The following is a 22,952-nucleotide window of genomic DNA, read 5'->3' as shown; positions in this document are numbered from 1 at the left end:
GAACGGATGTGTACTGTTTCAGGTCCCGTGTACAGGCGCGGGAGTGTCACGAAACAACCACCCCCACCGTGTCCCGGGTGCCTGCAAGGTCAAACTCACACAGGCCCCTGAGACCCTGGTGGGGAAGGTGGGTCAGGGATATGCAGTCAGGACAGGTGTTGGCACACTGGATAACTGGAATGAGTGGCAGGAGAGGGGAGGAGGAATGACACATGAAAGTAGGGAATGCACGAAAATGTACTACCTGCATGAACACATACACAATCCAAACAAACTTGGACATCATTGTCATGGCCTCCTGTAGTCCAGGCTTAGGAGTGGCACGAACCAACCACCCCCTCTAGGGTTTTGGCGCCTGCAAGTTTGGGGCTTACACAGTCATCCGCAACCCCAGCGGGAAAAGAGGGTTAGGGAACGTTGCTTGGATAGGTACGGGAAGCTTGAACACCGGGTAGAGGGTACAGGGTTCAAAATTGCATAGGATTCCGGGTGATTAGGGGGAAAAAACATACCAAATTGAATTACACATTCATCCATGCATTAGTGCACCCCCCAGCAAGCCTATGCAGAGCAGTTTGAAAGAAAAACAACAAGACAATTAGCTCTGGTTTTGAGTGCTGGCCTCCTGCCTGCGCACTCTCAGGTCCGGTTACAGGAGCACAGCAACGCTGCAAAGAGAGCCACAGTCAACAACCTGTATGTGCCAATTACACAAAAACACACCACCAAACATGCCCCATAGCAACAAACTACTCTACAAACAGACAATCTGGTGTAGATGCTTCGTACCCATATATAACATTACCCCTGTGATGGGTCATACACAGTCAATGCATTAAGTCAGCCGTCGGTGGGTGCGTGGCAAATGGAACACCAATGTGTCACAATTCACACAACATGCAATGTTCCCTGGGTAAGCAGACATACCCATATAGCAAGCCATGACTTCAGAGCAAGTTGTGTACCACCATGACCGAAACAAAGTTGGCAGTGCATTTATCATAATGTACATGGAAATGAAATGCACTGCACCCAAGTATGTCCCTTGCTGAATGTCCCTGTGAGCTGCCCCTTTCCATGTCTCGGAAGGCTACATGGTTGATACTAGTGACTTGATGGACCTTGGTGTACCGGAGGGTATGTGCCACTGCCCCTGCAGGTGTCCCAGACAACCTTGCAATCAACAGCCATCAGTCCACCAACACATCTGAGCTGCATTGTGTGCTTCAACACCAATATTCGTCCACGCTCACCCTCAGTGCTGTGACTAAACCTGCATGTGCAACTCGCCTGGTGCAAGCTTTGCTGTGTTGTGGCCCCCCTGTGCTGCTCACCTTGCCTTGAGTTCCTTGGAACATGTCAGCAGTTCTAGGATGTAGGTCTGCAATCCCTGTGCCTCTGCTTGTGCACACATGTGCATGTGGGCACCAACGAACGTGTCCAGAATTCCGTCATCCAATGGCCCATGTCTGCTGGCAAAGGTGCTCTGGAGGCTCATCCCCCTGCAGAAAGAGCATGAAACACATGATTAATGCTTCAAAGTCATCTGTGTGTGTCTCCTCAGGCATCTCATTACTTGACCATGTCAGAGAGTCACATCATAAATCACACCATCAGTCCGTCTATCACATCCAAAGTGTGGAACACTATCTACAGCATGAATTGCAACAAGCATGTGTACAGTAAAGATAAGAAACATACTACACAATGCATAGCAATGAATGTACACATTAATCATGAAACACCCCATCTAGCAAAAGCTGAACAGTGGACAATAACACCAAAATCATCCCCACTAGGGGTGTAAACACAAGTCACACAGCACCAGACATGCCACAGATATGACAGACCAAAGCCCTTGTGTAAAAGGTTGTGACACCGAACCATCCTTGCGAGCCCATGGATAAGGGAGGCAGGAGTGGCATATGTGAGTCAAGGACCCCAAGCAGCAAACACATACAGAAGACAAGCCTGAAGGGCCCAGCTGGAACAGACAGTGGATGCCTTCAAAAGCCACAAAGCACCGCACCGTCACATGAAAGCACAATAGACAAGCAATTTTAAACTATATTAACTAATTACAATAACTATGGAAAACCTACATTACCTAATTAAACTAACTATCAAACAGAAACTTAACTAACTAAACTAAAAGAAAAATCAAAAATGGCCACATACGACACAGGGGGGAGGGGAGGCACCCAGGAGGGGGGAGGTGCAGGGTGCTGCTCAACATCCACATGCGATGATGCTGAGCCAAAAAAAAAACCTCCATGGGCTCAACGCCTGCACAGCCCGACCTATGTGGGAGATAGATGGTCGTCCGAGTCTGGCTCATCCTGGGAAGGAGGACGTGGCACAGTAGCCTGGCCACGCCTAGCCGCAGCTTGCCCCTCGTCAGCAACAAGTCTGCCGGACGGGTGAGCCTGGTTCTGTGTGGCGATATGACGTAGGTCTGCATGCAGAACCTCACGTGATACACGTGCTTCCTCTTGCAAGGTAGCACGTGTAACACAGAGTTCCTCCTGCAAGGCCTGGCTGGACAACCGCTGCACCTCCCGGCAAGCCTGTAGCTCAGCCGAGATGGTAAGCTCAAGCTGTGCAAACCTCTCCTCTGTGGGCTGCCTCTGGGACATCATAAAGACACCCAGAGTGGATTTGAGGGAAGCATCCTCCTCCCTCAGGGCATCCATGTGCGCCTCTGCGTGAGCAGCAATTGCTTGACGCAGAGACATTTCAGCCTGGCTTGCCCTGTCTGAGGCCGCCATTCCCAGCCTGAGCGAGCGGGCCGTGGACCGTGCTGCCTGCTGCTGGAGAAGCACCTGCCTAGCAGGGGGGAGCACAGATCGGGCCACACTCTCCCTGCTCTCAGCAATGTTCTCCATTACTGCCCCCTGCCGTTCTGAATTGGCAGCCATGTCTTGCTCCCACTCAGTATACTGTGGTTGCACGCGGCGACCGCGTAGCCGGACTTGACCCCTGCGGGACCCAAGGACCGGGGGTCCTCGCTGTGTTGGCACGCCTGCGGCTGCACGACTACATGCCCCCGTCGACGTGATGTCCCAGGCACATCAGTGACTGGTGTGGAGGGTGACCCTGCGTCCCGATCCACCACGGGCGGAGGAAACAAGACTGTCTGATCCCTCAGTGCAGGTGTCGCAGACAGAGGAGTGTCCACATCAGAATCACTCATCCCTGACACATGGACATGATGCTCATCCAACTCAACATAGACGTCAGAGTCGTCATCAAGGCTGGACTCATAGGCAGCCAGAGACAAGATGGACTGTAGCACTTGGGGGTTTTCGTGGCCTACCACCCCACGACCCCCACTAGTGCCGGGTTGATGTAGTGGTAACAACCCTGTGTCTGGCATGACAACACCATCCTCCGCCTCCATTGCGTCATCACCTGAAAAATAGAGAGAAAAAATGTCACTACACATGTCAGAAGCACACAACACACACACACACACCGACAACAAACACATCAGGCAGACATGTGACACACAAAATAGAACCTAGCATGCATGCTGGGTCAACTTTGAATTGCTTCTGTGATCAGAGCTGTTGAAAGGTGGCAGTTTCCATGGAAGTGGGTCTATGCAGTGCAGCAAATGTGTATGTCACTCACTACCTACATGTACAGGGACTTCCTGGTGTGTGTCAGGAAATGTGAAGGCAGTGCAATGTCAAATTCAGACATCACGTGCATTGTGCATTCAATGTGTACCATATCTAGAAGCCAAGCACCCCTCCACCCCAGTACCAAAGCAGGGATGCCTAGCATGGTATCAAAAGGCTGACCATACACCTGTGTATTGACAGGCAGTGTTGACTGGCATCAACAGCTTAATGTGATTCAAGTGACAACACTGCAAATGATGCTGGGACAGTAAGCAGGACACATGATGAAAACTCTGGATCCCGCCCATGTGTGAAGAAGACACAACAACAGTTGGACAGAGTCATTGGCCATTGACCAGGCTGAGGCCTGTGAGCCACACAGATTGTCAGACCCTAAACATGTGTGCAACGCAGGACTGAGCCACAGTTGACATGGGAAGGCTGATCGGATGGCAGGCAATGTATGTAACCAAGGACTTGTATTACAGTAATCATCCAGTCAAGGACACATAGGGGCATGCGTGCAATGCACGTGGAGAATGAATGGGCACTCATGTCCCTGCGGGACATCTGACCTATGCACAGTACAAGTGAGATACCCTGCATCAAGTACTAAGGCTGTACCACACGGCATATGTCTGGCAGATTCTACGCTGGAAGTTAGCATCTACACAGGACGCATGAACAAGAAAGTACACATTGGCAAGATTGAAGCAGACCAGTGCAAAGGTGGAACTGGGGTGCAGAGTGGCGGAGGAGGGGCAAGGGAGCATGCCTACATGGAGTCCCCGCATGCAGGCAGAGGAGACATGCATCACGGAAGCATTGCATTACTTACACATCAGAACCATGTACATGTCACATGTAGTGGCAATCATGCACAACACATCCCACAAGTGAAACACACACGTCCTCAACAAACACGCATCAACACTCACTGGACTGGGCATCAAAGTCCAGCATCTCTCCCACTCCTTCGACCAATTCAGGTGGTATGAACTCCGCAACGAGTGCCTCATGCGGAGTGAGCACTTCCTCCTCTGGTGCAGGCCCACCGCCAGTCACCAGAGTGAAGTTGTAATTAGAGGCACGCTTAGCCTTAGTGCTACGTTTGATGTCATTTCAAAGCTTTTTGCACTCTTGCGCCGTGCGCACCTCATGGCGGAATGAACTGACATGTTCCGCAACATGCTTCCAGTGGGTGTCACGTTGGGCAGACGTAGTCTGACTATTGGCACCCACTAGCATGTCACGGCTGTGGCCCCGCACGTAGTCCACAAGGAAGTCCAGTTCCTGCTTGCAGAAAGGCTTCTTCCTCGACGTGCAGGAGGTCGTGGCTGTGTGTGGGGTCCCAGCCTGTGCTGCAGGTGCAACCTTCCTCCTCTTGGGCTGTGGCGCAGACCCTGGCTGCCTAATGCCGCCCTGACCAGTATGGCCAGTGGGTTCGGTTGATTGAGCCAAGGGAGTGGCAGGTGGAGGGACGACCAAAGGCCTGACTTGTGTCAGTGGCAGCTGGGTGCCCTCTAATGGACCCTGCGCAGCAACATCAGGTGTGGCAGGGTCATTGACCGCAACGGTCCTGGTTGGCAGACTCACAACCGGGGTGTTGTTGGGTGCATCTGCCCCTGCACTTGCCAACACCCGGCTGTTCGGGGCAGCAGATGACATGACTGCCCCAGGGACATGTGTCTTGGTCTGAGCAGCCTGGCCTGCCCCTATGGTTTCCCTCCTGGCCTGTTGGAGATCTACCAAGGGCTCCTCAAGTGCCAACGCATCCTGCGCTGGCAGACCCTGAGCCTGGGTGGCGGTGTCCACAGCTGCACCTGCAGCTACCACTACCCTTGGGCCTGTGGCAGTCGATGGAACAGACTGCCGGGTCACACGGGCGCCAGTGCCAGATGCAGAAGCTGCATCCCCCGGAACCACAGGGGGTGGTGGCATGACAGCACCGACACATGGCACAACATTGTGCTCAAGTGGCGCACCCCTGCCTCTTCCCCATCTATGGCCGCCTTGGACACCCTGGAGTCCCCCTACTCCCTGGTCACCACGGCCATGTCCCCGACCACGCCCGCCACGAGGAGGACGCCCAGCTGAGGCGCCCCTCACCTTTGGTGGCCTCCCAACCATGGCACAGATGTAGTAGTGCCGGCACAGATGGAGTGGTGCCAATGGGAGGTGTACACCACAATTGACCTGGGCAATTGGGGTGAAGGGGGTGGGAAGCAAGATGTTAACAGCCCCCCTGCACCTGCAAGGCTGTATGTGACCCCGGTGATCTAGTGACGGGTCACGCAACGCTCAGGCACCCCAAAACTGCAGTAAAACCGTGCACTCAACCCTGCAGCCTACATGCGTGGATTCAAACTCCCGCAGTACGCGGTGGCACCCAGTAACACGAATAACGCGTACGCGTGGGACACGCAGGCTACTATGACATCGAAAATGGGTGTGATACACAGGGGCACCCGCAGTGGGAAAAAGAGCGTGTGCAACTCACCGTCTGACTAGTGCGATGCAGAAAAACACGCGTAGCCAATACCCCCGCCAAAAGAAGAGATACTTCCTTGATAGCTGTGAAGTTGTGATGGCGCGCGAAACAACAGGAAGCAGCAACACACGTCGGTCTCCACGAAAGGCAATTACAGCGAACTGCTGGGCCCGCTCACCTTTAACCCGTGCTGAGGGAAAAGCCCATGCGCGTCACGTCACTTACGCGCATGGGCCCTTTCCTCGGATTACACGAGGACGTGCAGTTTTTCACGGTCGCTGAAATGCCCATGCACGCCTGCGCGCGTCACGTCACAGGGGCGCTTGCGCTTGAGGGGCCTTCTGTCCAATGAAATTGCGTATGCGTGCAGACACGCTTACGCGCTAAGTGCCTTTCCTCGAATTACACGCTGACGTGCAGAATTTTCACGTGCCAAATCACTCCGTATCAAGCTGGCCACGCGTAAGCACAGGGAAGCCCACGCTCCTGCCCAGCAGGCCGAATTACTGCCCCCCAGAGCCCCGAGCACGCTCCCACCTGCCATCTGCTGCTGCCTGACTGCCTTCTGCCCACGTGCCCTGCCATTTGCTGCCTGCACATCAGCCACGGGTGCTGTTGCTGTGACCACCCCTGCTGGACCCGAAGACTCCCGACTGGGATTCCATCGCTCCACAGCCCAGCCCCAGGACCCAGTTGCCCACCCACTCCTGCCTCTGGGGTTGTCATGTCGGGCACTGCAACATCTGGCACCACTGACAACCCCCGGCCAGAGAGGCAGAGGGGCACCAGCTTCAGTGCCAGGGAAGTTGGTGTCCTGGTGGAGCAAGTCCTGGGGCAGTATGATGCCCTCTTTGTTAGTTCCCGCGCCGATAAAGAAGGATGGACTCGGATCTGGACGGACATCGTGACTGCCATCAACGCGGAGGGGGTGGCAGTCCGCGACTTCCAACATGTCAAGAAGCGCAGGGAGGACTTCAGGTCCAGGACCCTGAACAAGGCCCGGCGCCTCTTGAAGGCAGCAGATGCTAAGGGGCGCCGGGGCCACTTGTCGGAAGATCAGATGAGGGTCCTGGAACGCATATCCCCAGCGCTCGACGTCCAGGTCCTTGAGAGGCAGACCCGTCTGGAGTCGAGCGGTAAGTGTACATGCATCCTGATTGTGAGCTGTGCGTGTGGTGATGTTTCAGTAGTGTGCAGGTTGCACATCTGTTTGTATGGGGTCGAGTATGGGTGGGGGTGTACAGGCCCGTGAGGCTAACACATGCGAGGGCTGTAATGTGTGAGACATGGATGGTGCTTTTGTGTGTAGGCTTGCATGCCAAATGCAGTTGTGTGGTCACACATGTTTGGATGAATGTGTATGTAAGTAGACATGTTCGTGATGTCATGCATGTATGTTGTTTTCAGCTGCATGTATCAGCACTGTGTACATGTGCATTTATGTGTATTTGACAAGGGTCCAACAGTGATGCAACATGGATGTATGTGACAGCAGGATGTGAAATCCTGATTGGCAGATGTGACATGGATGCCCATCTGAACACTGCGACACTTGGCAGAGGTGTACACATGCATGCAAGTGTGGTGGTGTGTGTACATGTGTAGTGCACTTCCTGTGTTGCATGTGATGTCTGGCTCAGCTTTGCCTGCTCATGCTGTTGTATGTGTATGGATGGTGCTGGCAGTTGCAATATGGCTGTGGTATGGCTCATGTGTGCGAGTTGAAATGACATGTGTGTTGGGGATTGTGATGGCATGTCTGAGGTTTGCCAATGCCACTCATGTAAAACTGTCATGTGTGTATGTGTCCATTGTACAGTGCCCTGATGCCTGTGATTTATTTCTCCCTGTCTGCAGCATCAACTGATGAAGAGGGTGGAGAAGGTGCTGTGGAGCACAGCGGCGGGGATCCCACCGCCAGCCGGAGACGCAAAGCCCGGCTCCCCTCCCAGGTTGTGATCTCGTCGGGAGTGAGGAGTCCGATGCCGCGTCCCAGGCTGCAGCTGCCGGGGGGAGGTCCAAGAGGCGGAGGTTGGAGTTGGACTCCTCTGCAGCAGAAGGGGCAGCTGGGACCCAACAGGGCCCAACGGGGGAAGATGGCACGGAGTCATCCAGGTTGGTGGGGGGTTTGGTGGAGGAGGAGGACGTGCAAGCAACAGAGACGGGGTCTGGAGGTGGGGATTCCACTGGTGCTAGTGGTGCAGTGCAGGACCAGGGACAGGAGGCAGCACAGGCAGCCGTGGAGGTGCCTGTGTGCAATCCTGTCCCTGATCCTGTCCCTGCATCATCTTGCACCAGCAGGGATGCCTACGTCCAGACCCGTTTTCAGGCAGGGGATGAGCTCACGACAACTGGCCTTCCTCTGCCTGCGGACGTGGCTATCCGGGTCCGGGTTGAGCCTGTCCTGACTGGTGTGGCGTTGCGTCAACGGGCCATGCGAGGTGACCTGCAGTCTTTTCATGAGGAGACTGCACGTCATCTCGAATAGCTCGTTGACCGCGTCGGCCTACTGGGACAGGTCACCAAGGCCGGATTCATCCGTTTGATGGGGCTTGCTGCGACCCCCTCCTCAACTGAACCCCCTATGCGCCAGTCGTCCTCCCTGCCATCTTCCCACCCATCAGTCACCTGGGTGCCCTGTGGAGCTGCCTCTGACGGTGCGGCCAGGCTGCTGGAGGAGGCATCCCTGCCACAGTCGGGAGTCGGACGTCCAGCAGGGGTGGCCACATCAACGACTGCACCCCAGCCAGCGGAGGATGTGCAGGCAGCAGGAGGCAGTGCACAGGCAGAGGCACAGCAGCAGCAGCAACGTGATGGGAGCCATGAAGGCTCGGGCCTTCGACATTGGAGGGGCAGGCATCGGCCGGAGGGCAGGAGGACCCAGGACAGAAAGTGTCTTCCGTGTGGCAGCGGTTGGGCCACGCCATAGATGCGGAGCGGCAGCGGGCAGAAGAGACACGGCTCACGATGGTCAGGACGGAGAACTCCATGCTGAGGGCCCTGAGGCGGGCTGAGTGCCTCGAGGCAATCCGCAGGGGGTTGGAGGTGGACACGTCGACGGCCCTGCGGACCCTCGGGGCCATGGAGGAGGACCGCCTCCAGGACATTGAGCAGGAGTTCGATGATGCCCTGGCCCGGAACATCCAAAAATGAGCCGTCGGACTAGCCCGCTGCCCTTGTACATAGTTCTGTAGTCAGTGTTAGGTTTCCTTTGTTTTTGCATTTTTTTTGGACCTTTTGGACAATGGGCCACATTTTTGTATATAGTTTTTTTTTATTAGGTAGTGTTGTTAGATAGGTTTCATTTCTTTTGTTGAGATCATGGACCCTGGCTTGTTCATCTGTACATAGTTCATTGTTGGATTTTCTTTTTATTTTACAATTTACCCATGGAGCAATGGCTTTCAATTATAATTTTCCATTGGATTTTCTTTTGTGGACTGTGACTTTGGACACCATTCCTTTGGATAACGATTTTTGGTTTTGCATTTTTTCACGGTCTTGTTGTTTTTTTTACATTCCCATTTCTGTTTGTTTATTTTTGATTCAATTTATGTTTCCTTTAATACATATTTTTTGATCAAACTTCAATGTGTAGTATCATCTCATTGGTTTCATGCATATCATGATATGGGTTTTGAGATTCATTGACACCCATTGGGTGTATATGAGGGACATGTGTTCGTTTCCAAACTTGCAATTGGTGTTCTATCATGTTATTGCCATTTTTAAGTGGGTGGATGCAATACTCGGGTGGGTATTTTGCATTTGGAGGCTGACCATAGGGACCAGGGATCTAGATTGTGATGACATGTTGTCTGGGGAACATGAGTTGGGGACTGGTGGAGGGTGCACCACAGTGCTGGGGGGTGGGGGTGATGGGAGACATGAGTTGGACATGATTGGGGGCCTGCTGGCAGGTGCCCCACAGTGCTGGGGGGTGGGGGTGCAGGAGAACATGAGTTGGACATGAGTGGGGGCCTGCTGGCAGGTGCCCCACAGTGCTGGGGGGTGGGGGTGCAGGGGAACATGAGTTGGGGCCTGGTGGAGGGTGCACCACAGTGCTGGGAGGTGGGGGTGCAGGGGAACATGAGTTGGGGCCTGGTGGAGGGTGCACCACAGTGCTGGGGGGGTATGGGTGCAGGGGAACATGAGTTGGGGCCTGGTGGAGGGTGCACCACAGTGCTGGGGGCTGGGCGTAATGGGAGACATGAGTTGGACATGAGTGGGGGCCTGCTGGCAGGTGCCCCACAGTGCTGGGGGGTGGGGGTGCGGGGGAACATGAGTTGGACATGAATGGGGGCCTGCTGGCAGGTGCCCCACAGTGCTGGGGGGTGAGGGTGCAGCGGGACGAGTGGGGGTGCAGGCGTGTCCTCCATGGTGTGGGCTGCCTGCAGGGGCCGTGGAGGTTGTGGAGCGAACACCTGGGAGGACTCACACGGCCAATTCACGTGTAGTACTCCACGGAACCCCTGAAAAACACGTACCCTGCTGATGTTGCATGTGAAACTTCCCGCGCACCCCAAGATACACGTACCCAGGACATTCGCGTGTGGAACTTCCAGCGCAACCCTGAAATACACGTACCATGATGATATCGCGTGTGAAACCTCCCGCGCACCCCAAGATAGACATAGCCAGGACATTCGCGTGTGGAACTTCCAGCGCACCCCTGGAATACACATACCCTGCTGATATCGCGTGTGAAACTTCCCGCGCACCCCAAGATACACGTAGCCAGGACATTCGCGTGTTGAACTTCCAGCGCACCCCAGTAATACACGTACCCTGCTGATATCTCGTGTGAAACTTCCCGCGCACCCCAAGATACACGTAGCCAGGACATTCACGTGTGGAACTTCCAGCGCACCCCTGGAATACACGTACCCTGCTGATGTCGCGTGTGAAACTTCCTGCGCACCCCAAGATACACATACCCAGGACATTCGCGTGTGGAACTTCCAGCGCACCCCTGAAATACACGTACCCTGATGATATTGCGTGTGAAACCTCCCGCTCACCCCAAGATACACGTAGCCAGGACATTCGCGTGTGGAACTTCCAGCGCACCCCTGGAATACACGTACCCTGCTGATATCGCGTGTGAAACTTCCCGCGCACCCCAACATACATGTACCCAGGACATTCGCGTGTGGAACTTCCTGCGCACCCCTGATATACACGTAACCTGCTGAATTCACGTGTGAAAATTCCCACGCATCCCTGATGTACACGTACCCTGATGGAGTCGCGTGTTGAACTTCCAGCGCACCCCTGAAATACACGTACCCAGCTGAAATGACGTGAGGTACTTCCCGCGCACCCCAGTGATACACCTAGCCCGCTTGCCATGCTGGTACAGGGTTGGCGCAGCCCTTTAAGCTGGATTGGGGATTTTGATGGCTTTTCCCTGCGCGAGAGGCGTTCTTCGGGGCGTAACTAGCACTGCTGCAGGGTCGCTGCATCACTGTGCGCCGCGGCTGCTTTTAGTAGCTGTAATCCATGAATACGCTGTGTGCGGAAATGGATTTTAGCGCACGCGGCTGGCGCAGGGATTCGCACGCGCACACTGTGCGCCAGCCGCGTGCGCCACTTGTGCGCTAAATTCTATGAATTACCCCCTCAGTATCACCTCTCCATCCGACTGAACCAAAACGTCCAGTGTACAAATGGCCATGCATGTCAATGTGTAACACTGACAAAACATCTTTCAAATCTTTATGCCAGTTCCTCAATCAATATGTAAAAGGCAAAGACAAATTCAAAATTATACTTCTACAAAATATGGATACCTGTCCAGTGCGCAAATACACAGGACTACAAGGACATTCATTAGCCTGCATTTCAGGCCCAAATTGCAAAAGCACCTTCCATCATATCAAAATGATATCAACACATCATTCAACTATAAGAAACCTAGTCCATAAACTGTACTATGCTAAAAGTCCAGCTTTAGCATTAGGCAATTTAAATAACAATCTTCTGCATGATACAGCCAAAGACCTACTCAAAGAAATAGAGCATATCCAGAGAAAATATTTTGGAAGTGAAAGCCACTTACAAAATGCAATAGCTTGAGAACAGACTAGGAACAGTTCTACAAATGGCAACCTTCTACTACACACATACAAAAAAGAAATATGAAAATTTAAAAGTACATCCGCTGAAGTACCAAACCATGTGTGTGTGTGTTGCCGCAGAGCTTTTTATAAAAGTAGCACAAAAACTGTAGACATAACATACAAAATAGAAGACAATGAAGATTCCAAATCGTTTGAATTAGCTCTTTACCTAATAGCAGAAAGCAAATACGAAATAAATGAACTCTTAATACTTTGCAGTTTCTGCTATGCAAAACTTGACAACCACCAAACTCTTTCACATGCTATCACACATAACTTGAATTTATTCCCACTACCAAAACCCTTGCAACAACTCAATGTATATGAGAGCATCATAATTCAAACAGTGCATCCATTTCAAGCAATAATCATAACAATAATAATAACACCTTCAACCAAAAACAGCAAAATTACCTCCCTCAGAATTATTGAAAGGCATTTGTGGCAAAGTAGTTTATTTACCATTAGATCTGAAAGAAAATGTACACACTCTAGGAGTACAACGTCCAATAGAGCAATCTTTAACTGTCTTAGTAAATGGTGTACCTACAAAAGAAAAAATAATTGGCAACAACGCGTAGACTTACATAAAGTTAGACAAGCTTTGCAATATCTAAAGACAATAATGAATACTACAACGAAATTAATATTGAAGAAAACCTGAGGGGAAACCACTGAAATAATTCAAGAGTCTCCACAAACTGCTCAGTTTGAATTTCTAGATCCTGCTACAGTATCCAATATTTTAGACCAGTATACAATTCATCCATTACACTCTAAAGACACCATAGATGATGCACTAGAAACATACCAAATGCGACAAACCAAAGGGTCACCAATCGGCATATGGGAAAAAAGTATAGAAGCACATGCTTTTCCTCTACCCTTTCCTACTGGGAAAGGAGGAAGGTATGATGATAGACCCACTCAGATAACAGCATCAGAATACCGCTCATTACGAATAATAATGTAACATTACAAACAATAATGTAAGATACTCCCTGAGTTTTTGGATAGTGTTGATGGTGACCACGCCCGTACGTGGACTTGCGCGTAGTCTGCGGACATAAAAATTACTAGCGGAGCAGGGGGTTCAGTGTTATATGTATGTAAGCTAAGGGAGTCTTAGTAAACATTTTTAACATTTACATTATCTATATCTATATTCACTGAATTTCATACGTTTTTTAGTAGCGCAACTTAACCATAACATCCCTTTAACAAAGTGTTTTTCACTGAATATATATATATACATATGGACTAGTAAAGGATGGATGTTTCCACTAGGCATTATAGCAGTGCTGGACTTTAGCAAAAAGGTAGAGAAAGCCTCATTTCCAGGGTGTCACAGTTAAAAAGCAAATTGAATTACAAAGTGAATCTCAGCAGAAAAGAAGGCACGAACAAAACAAGTAAGATGTCATAGGTCTATCAGAAAATAGTATTAAAATGCACTAGTAGCTCCATTCCATGGTCTCTAATCACATAGAAGGATGAAGTTGGACGAACAAGATGGTCACACCTATGCACAAGGGCAGAGCGTGCTTTCACTCCCTGCATTTCTCAGAGCTAAGAACACCCTCAAGGCTGAGCTTCAAAGCCTAATTGATAGTAGACCACTGAGGGGATGATGGATTGATATGCTAATTTGTGGGAAGCAATGGTTATAGAAAACTCACCAGCACCTGGATGGCCAGCCTGCATGCTGATAGACGTAGGTGGAAAAGTACTGATGGAGGTTAGAGTGCCAACCAATTGTAGGGGACCACGTAATTAGGGGTCCTATAGTTGTGTAAACAAATGGGACATTGTGTATTTAGTGACGTTCATAATGGTCATTTTTAGGTGAGGGCTTAGTTGCCCCACCTGATGTTAAGTGACCAATCACATATTCACAGTTTTTTAGACTAGTATGGATCGTATACTTCGATGTTCACTCAGAGCCAATCACCCATACTCATAGGTTTTTGTAGTTGGCCACGTAGGATGACGTTAGTAAACACGTCGCTTAACATCATTGATGATGTTTTCGTGTATAATATCTCAGTTTTTACTAGAATGCATTGAGTAAGAGGATCGAGCAAATTCGTTGATGTTTGTTGTATTACCTGTTTTAGATAATTGATATTAAAACAGTTTTCCTTTTGCCAACTACCTGAGTCATTTTGATTATTGGTGTATGAATAAAAATCTGCATCCCCGTCCATCTCCAGGGTATTTGCTACTCATCTTAAAGGGCTGGGTTAACCAGTTCACTATATATCCTATCTAACATCCATAAAAATTGACCAAAATGAGCATCCACCAAAAAGTGTATGGGTATATATTTACAGAAAAAGGACATTGAATGCAAAAGCAGCAATTCACAAGATATACAACACAAAAAATAAATTGGTTTAATAATTGATCAATTATAAAAACAGAATACCTATCCTCTCCCCAGCCTAATTACTCTGCTGGATTTCAGCCTCAGGTCCTATACAAGATTTTGTTCTCCTGGCCCACGTTTTTGTCAGAAAACATGACAGTCATAACACTAGTACAACTCATATTAATCTACGCCAAAATACTTTAGCTGGCAACCCAGGAATACTTAATAAACCAGTTACAAAGAACCAAGAATGCAGCAAACATTTATGGGAACACATTACTCAAACTCTACAATAGCATCACTTTGTGATAAAATTCCATTTGGAAAGGGTTTGAAAGCTCTGTTTTATTTATTTATATCAATTAATATAATGATGTAGGTAATTCACTCTCTGAAAGGGTAATCTGCTGATCAGATTCCCATTGTATCAGCTCCATGCCAAAAGCATTGTATACACTTGTGCACTGCTGAATCAGTAGCATAATTACAGTGCCTGTCCTACACTGGCACAAAGCAGGTTCAGGTCACTGGTGCCCTCTTAACAAGTGAAGGGACATTCAAATTCACCATAGCAAAAGGGTGGCATTTAACATAGGCACCTCTATTCCAAAATATTATGTGTAGCCCATGCTGGTGGCAGGCAAAACTCTAGGAATAATTCATGCCTGGGTTATAGCATGATGCATGGAACTGAACATAATCATTGCAACTTCATTAAATTCCATAGGACACATGTGTCAGCTCAGCTGTTGAAGCTGATGTGTATTCAGTTCAGACATGCAGTTCCTGCCAAGTGACAGGACAGGAACCTGAATCGCCATGCCTCTTCTTTGATTTCTTTGTGAGGGCAAGTAACACTCTTCCCCAGAGACAGCCACTCAACAGCAAGCTGTCCTTGGCCCAGGAATAAAATGAGCACTCCCATTCAAATGGAGTAGCCTCACACCAGGGGACTTTGAACCTATTGAGAACGGAGGAGGTGGGTTTAGTGTAGACAGGCGTAGCTCTGTACAGTTTGAAAAGGTTGTAAGTAAACTTTATTGATCGGATTCCCCCATTAACATAATGATTAAACACATCATTGTAAAACGGAAAATTATACAAAATTAAAAATCAGTTAAAACACAATGTTAAAAAGGGAATTTTCCCCACGTCAGTTACAATTTAACATTTTCTTTGAACGTCTTATCAGGGCCTTGCCCATGCAGGAACCCAAGTTGGGCAGTTCCAAATAAAATGCAGTGCCACTTTACAGTCCCTTATCTGATTTTCCAAGAAGAAGGGCCTTAACAAATCTATTAGCAAAACATTTTTAAGATCTTCCCTTACTTTTACCCCACACCAACAATTTTCTGATGGGTCTCCCAGTCCCCAATTGGTGCAGATGTTTAGTGGTAACATGTTTAGACGCACTAGTAAAATAGAGCACCTACATTTGGGTGCGGGGATACTACACACACTGCCCTCCTGCTTGCCATTGAATCTCATAGCCAAAAACAGATTCATTGAGCCTAAGGCCTAAACTGCATTCCACTTCTGAAATAGGTCCCTACAAAGTATACCCGCTTTGACCCTTGATTTTAACTCTGTCAGGCTCAGGTCTCTTGCTGGGGTCAGGGACTCAATCCTGCTGTCAACAGTGTGTTAAACACTCCCAAAACCACTTACATTTTAAAGAGAAACCTGAGCCTGCCATTTCTGATAACAAGAACTGAATATTGTCATTTTTCTGGGGAACCTGCACAACCTTTGAAAAGAAAGCTCCTACCCTCAATTTAGCTTGTGTGCCTGTCCTAGTGATCCCCGGCTCCAAACGCAGGGCGCAACTTGGGGTTCCTATTATAAGACCCATAAGCCTTTTCATAATTCTATTTTGGTTGACCTCCAACTTCTCACAATTCGAACTCCCCCCGATTTCACTGCCATACAGTAGCATATACCCCACCTTACACTTATAGACCTCTATCAACTTACCCATCATGCCCCCACCAAATTTGTGGTAGAATCTAATTAACCCATTCAACCTGGACCTGGCCATTAGCCAACCAAGTCCAAATGCTTTCCCCACTTCCCATTACTATCAAAGACCAGCCTCAAATAACAAAATGAATCCACAACCTCAATTTTCTGACCATTGAGATACCATGAATAGTCTACCTTCTTCCTGTTATTACCAAAAACTAAAATCTTTGCTTTCTACTTATTCAAGGTTAACTTATTATCCTTAAAATACTCAGCAGTATAGTCAAAACCAGCTTGTAGCCCCAAGGGGGTCAGGTCGATCAGAGCTGTGTCATCAGCATATAACAGTTCATCGAAAGAGCTGCCCCAAAATGGGGCGGAATGAGCCTAGAACTGGCTTCTGCATGGTTGAAGTTGGATAAAAATAGGAGGAACAAAAACGGAGCCAGGGAGCACCCCTGTTTAACTCCTTGATTTGCAGGATTTAGGTAGGTGCCGTCATGTTTTTCTCTGTGCTTCTGCTTCCTTTCCCCTCCACTTGTCTACTACAAAGCACATTATGTGTGACGTCACAAAAACAAAGTCCAGTCCTTTCAAGAATGGGTATTGGACCCAGAGCAGACTAACTTTAGTAAATTCATCTGTGGAATGTTACCTTTAACTGGTCCCACACCGCTTCTTTGAATCATCTGTGGACTTCAACCCTTAAAGAAGATTTCATTGGACACGTTGGGCAAACAGTACTTTCCAAAATTCTCCAGAGTGAGGTGAAGGCTGATGTTCCAAGGCAGAGTCAAGCGCTATCGCCTAGTCATCTCCAAGGACCATTTGAGGTGAACTGCTGCTGAAAGAAGAGGGATCATCCAAATACTGCGACTAAAATATGTTACTTATACCGAACACGACGCCTTTGAAAAAATTAAGGTTTCAATATCTTTGACCCGAGTTTCGGCTATAAGGCCTTTACGGATTGCATAGACCAGCCATCATCAGAACAATACAGATTTGCTTAACAAGTATACATCATAATCTTCAGAAAAAAGGGAATAGACATACACATATTAAAACTATCCTACTGTAATATGTCAAAAAATGTTTTAGAGCTCTACAATCATCTGTCAAGTTGGTGTGGGTCTAACTGTGCATCATACCGCCCAAGCATTTGGTACTCACATGTCAGCCCATAGCCTGTGTTTCCAATTGATAGATTATTACATTGGTTTAAAACTCGAGTCGACGATATTGAGACCTTAATTGGACTCAACCGTGTGACAGTATTTTCAAGTTTGAAAGGACTAATGTGTATCTAAAAATCAAATGTGATACAGGCTATCGGGAAAGGAATGGTTAATTGTTTTTTCAACTTATTTTGAACTGAGGCTCATTCATTGACCCTCTAGTGAGGTTCTAATTTAGTAGTTGTTAGCCACAATCATATGCAGTACCCTTTGGGAACACCACACACAATTAAGACTACAAGTGTAAGTACAAATAGACCTTTGGTACAAGCCCGTACTACACAGTAAAGTGGTAGCGATGGCTGAGCAGCCAGACTTATCTCAAGAGTAAAGTGAGCAGCATCAGAAGTTACACAAAGGACAGCAATTACTATGGTTCGGACAAACACTGATTCAAGGTTTCTGAGTAAAAGAATATACATTTATTTACACCATCAGTTATACAATAGTTCACTAATATAAAGCAGCAGAAAATCACAATCTTGATACACTCCAATAACCCCCAAACAACTCTGGACAAGTTAAGCTCAAAATGAAGTGTGAGCAAAATGGCACTCCAGCAATTTAAAAGGGAGGAAAAGACAAGGTTATCCAAAATCAACAACACCAACAAGTGATAGGCAGGGCAATCTAGAAAAGGCTTACTACAACTAGGATTCAAGTCAATAGGCCTGGGCCAATGTTAATGGTTCAGAGTCTTTGCAGAGGATCACACAGTTCAGAGCAGAGGGAGGCCGGCGTTTGGTGTTTGGCGAGCTGGTTGGTCCCACCAAGCTCAAGGGAAGAAGATTCCTTGCGGATCTTCTCTGTCGCCGGAGTATCAGGCGATTCGGACCTGCAGCAGGGCTTCACCGGGATGTCCAGTAGTTGCAGCAGTCGTCTTCCTTCAGCTCCTCGTTGTTTCTCTCATTCCAGTGGCAACTCTGCATTCCAAGTCCCAGAGACATGCTTTAAGCAGTTTTCCCCCATTCACACATCCTGGCTGTGAATCACACAGCAGGGTGGCTGTCCTGGAAGGACAGCCACCTAGCCAATGAAACTAGAGTGTGACTTGGTCTCCAAGGACACCCTGTGCAGGGGGCCTCAAACCCCTCCCTCACATCCTGTCCACCCAGACACTCAGGCGCCTAAGGAGGGCTTCTCTGCAGAAGTCCGCCAAAGGATGGCGATCAAAGGAACCAAACCTGGTTTGGCAGGCAGAGTAAAACACGAGAAAGACCTTTACAAAAAGAAATGGCGAATAAACCCGAGCAGAACCAAATAAAATTAAAAGGGGTCCAGCAGATTAGAATTTGAGGCTACCACCATTTCATAGCTTGTGGTAGAATAAAAATGATAGATACCACTGCCACCAACCACATCTTAGAGAAAGGGGAACAAAATAATGTTCCATGAAAATCAGACAAAAAGGTTAACTATTAACCCTTCCAGTATTCTATTGGAAGATAGGTTGTACTGGGTCTACAGATTTAAAAGGACTAGTAAAGTCAATGGCAACTTTACATGTTCTGAGGGACAGTAGTCAGTCCCAGAAAATGGAGTTTAATAGTGGGAAGTCTAAAAAGACAACCCTGTGTCACTGCACTAAAAGTGCTGTGTGGCACAATGTAAAAAGATGATGCCTATGGAGTGGGTGAGACTCCATAGTCCATGAGCACACAATGTACAACACACAGCAAAACACATGTAAGAGTGGGAAAAATAAAAGGCTCACACTCTTACCAGGTAAACAAATACATCCTAGAAATCCAGTAAAGCTGCTGAGGGACTAAACAGATAAGGGAAATTAACCATTCTGGAGAATTCTCCCTAACAGTACTGTATGAATGTAGTGTTGTGATAGTGATTAGTATGGTGCAACTGTGTGTTAGGTTGATAGGGTACAACACTTGTATTTTAGCATCGTGCTGTTAATGCAATAATATTTGTGATTTGTGTACTGAATAAATGAATTAAACACTATGAGCAATTTTATAAATAAATAATATATAAAACAATGTTTTCAAGTAGGTTTTTGTAGATAAAGTTCTTTCCATTTAAAAAGCTAAGAGGGTTTGTTTCTTGTGGGAGTGCTTGATAAACCTTTAACCCTTAGCAAGAGATATATGATGGTTTGACCACATGTTCTTTGTTTTCTATTGATCTTGGTCTGTCAGCTGATAATGTAACACGTAAATAAGTGTCACCACCTCAAACCACATAAAATCATACTAAGTAACATGACATGGGTACTTCATTCACACGCCATATTTTGCATCTTCCTCCCCCTCTATGCCATTAACACCTTACTGCTTCCTCTTTTCTTTCTAAGTTACAAACAAAGCCACCAGTATGGCAGAGATGCACCATAAAAGACCGCTTTACATCACATTACATTTCTGCTGGTTTAGAGCAGCTCCAGTAGTTGCCATTGTGCACGTTTGTAAATGGGATATAATGTGACCTCTCTGCACATGATTCAGCCCACACACTCCTGTTTTCTCCTCCTTATGTAACTTGGCAAGCAGACAGATTTTAGATCACAATGCCAGACGTGCTTACTCATTTTACCTTTGGAATGGTGTAGCCTCTAAAACGCGTGTCTCGTGTCACACAATGAGGTAGATTCATTGGTATGATATCAATAAAACGCTGGATCTCGTGAATTACGGCATCTGTGTATGGCATTTTGCTCCGGTCATCTATGCATGGTTGGCGATTTTGACCAATCACACTATCGATCTCTTGATGCATTTTTTCTGTATGGAAAAACATTCAGTCGATAAATATCTACAATTGACAAGTTTGTCCCACATGCTTACAAATGGTGTAAAAATTGCTGTGTACCGTTGCATTTCAATCAGGGTCTTTAGGAGAACTGTCATTCTTTTGCTATTATTTGTCAGATGAAGTCCCACTTTCCATGTAAGCATGCATGGGATGCACAATACGGAAGCCTAGCTGGGAAACAACACAGCAGTATACACAGAAGATGCAACACAGTGGTTACAGGTAGAGTGTGGTGGTAGCAGAGATGGCATGGGTAGGTCTAATAGTGCAGGGGAACAGGGTGGGGAAGCAGTAGGGTTGACTGGAGGGATCCGTTTTTTATGAGATGTTCTTTGAAGAGTAGCGCCTTCAGTAAGATGTCAGATGGAGTCCCTCTTACAATGTATGTATGCATTGGATTTGCAAAGTGCAAAACTAATTGGGAAACACCTGAGAGCTGAACATAGGAGATACACCGAAGGGCTTACACGTAGGGTCGCGTGGTAACAGAGAAGCTGAAATGCATCGCTGGAGCAGGGCAGAGGGGCAACCCTGCAGGGGAAGAAATACTTTTGAGAGGAGCAATCAGTGATTTATGAGACAAGAGTAAGAGAAGTGTAGGATGGAGGGAGCAGCTCTTTGTTTTCCGTCTGGCACCGAGTGTCTTCTGATGTGGCAATGTTCTCCATAAATGATGAGTTTCTAAGCTAGGTAGAGTCATGTTTTGGTTGTTACAGCTTTTCGGGCAATGCAAGTTGTCTTGACATGATGCGTGCTAGAAGTGATACCCAGTGCAGGTGCTTCAGAATGGAGTGATGTTGTTGAAATGTTGATCTATGATTTGGTGTGCCTCAGAGTGCTGGATTGCTTTCTGAAGCACCAAGATGACATCTGGGACTCCTGCAAGAGTTGCCCTGTTCAGTTAGGAGATCGCCAGGGCGTGGTCACCTGTTCTGAAACTCGAGGCATTGAAGAAAGACTTGACTTTTTGGAGGAGCATGAGCTCGGACCATTCTGTCTGAGTTTTCTTGGTGATGTTTGATTAGAATGAGATGTCCTTCTGAGTACCCTGAGCAAAAGAGCCTCACTTCTGGAATCTTCCCTTTATATACATTAGACATTCTCACATCTGAGGAAGCCCTTATATAGAGGTTTCACATGATTGATCTACAGCAGATTGCCCCTGATTAGATGCACTGTGAAGGGTTGCCTGGTTTAACATACATTAACACTGTTACATCACCTTCAGTTGTATTTATGTAGAACTAGGGCCAACTTTAGCTATATGCCACAGATCTTGCAGCACTATGTAGATGATCTCTGGTATCAGTTAAGCTACCTCTTGATGCAGAAAATACAGGAAGGTAGAAGATGCTTTATTGTGTCAGACATTATTTGGCGGTTAATGCAACTATGTATGTTGGACAGTTGTAGAATGTTGCTTTGAAGAGGCTTTCTGTTTCCATGTTGCTTGGTACATTTTTGTTTTTTCTACTCTTCTGCCGCATTACCAGTACATCATGGACACCAGTGAATGGTTGTTGCGAGTGTTGTGTTGCCAGCCTGAGCATGCACATATCAAGTGGGTAACATATACAAACATAACATGACCAGCAAAAACAACAACAACTCTTGGGATCACACACGGATAGCAAATCTCTGTGTGTAAAACTCGAAACCATGGCCATCAATGGAAGAAATGGACTAGGGGGAGCTCTACACATCCTGGCTCATTCAATAAAACATATTAATTTAAACAATGATCATATTCATCAATGGAAAGCAATATATCTATATGTTGTTTAAAAGATATTGCAGATTACTAATCACATTCTTTCGTCATATATTTTACAACTAGCTAAATTTCAAAACATTCTTTGAGTCTTGGCTCTATGGTCGAAACTATTATCTGATTAAATATATACTTTGTTCAAAATGTGTATCAAGCAGAGTATGGTTTAAAAATGAAACTTAAGGCTGCACAATTTTCACTTCTTCATGTTTCTGACTCTCAAATCCTGGACAGAATTGTGCAGAAAGGTTGTGCGACATGATGTACCTCGATAATAACGTTTCCCTGTTCAAGTGTATGTTAAGTTGATGATTTGCATTCCTCGAACTGAATGAGCTGTTGTGTGCTTCAATCAACCCCTTAGCTGGCAATACTTTTTTGTTGTAATAATTCACTGGCTTGTCTCACGGAGTCCCGGTTCCTTGAATGGGGAAATACCGGGCCCTCCAAGGTTGGAATGTCCCAGTATTTCCCCATTCAGGGAACCCGTACCAGGTACCTGGCATTGCTACCTCCATACTCGGAATGAGGCCCACTGTGTATTGCCCATAAATGTCTTGTCTCTCCAAGAAAGCACCTATATATATCAATAACGCAATAAT

The 22,952-nt window shown here is 47.6% G+C and overlaps 1 protein-coding gene across 1 annotated transcript in view; it reads right to left on the bottom strand.

The window, feature by feature from the left end:
• Nucleotides 1-22,952, bottom strand: part of LOC138566782 (cytochrome P450 2G1-like) — a 498,767-nt gene that overhangs the window by 115,836 nt on the left and 359,979 nt on the right. The window contains exon 7 of the mRNA XM_069644433.1: nucleotides 20,361-20,548. Coding sequence (XP_069500534.1) covers nucleotides 20,361-20,548 — 188 coding nt within the window. The remainder of the gene's footprint in view (nucleotides 1-20,360; nucleotides 20,549-22,952) is intronic.

This window comes from Ambystoma mexicanum, chromosome 2p (assembly GCF_040938575.1).
Source record: "Ambystoma mexicanum isolate Mex_15411 chromosome 2p, UKY_AmexF1_1, whole genome shotgun sequence".
NCBI lineage: Eukaryota > Metazoa > Chordata > Amphibia > Caudata > Ambystomatidae > Ambystoma > Ambystoma mexicanum.
The sequence above is the reverse complement of the archived record's forward strand: the minus strand, read 5'-3'. Positions and strand labels throughout refer to the sequence as shown.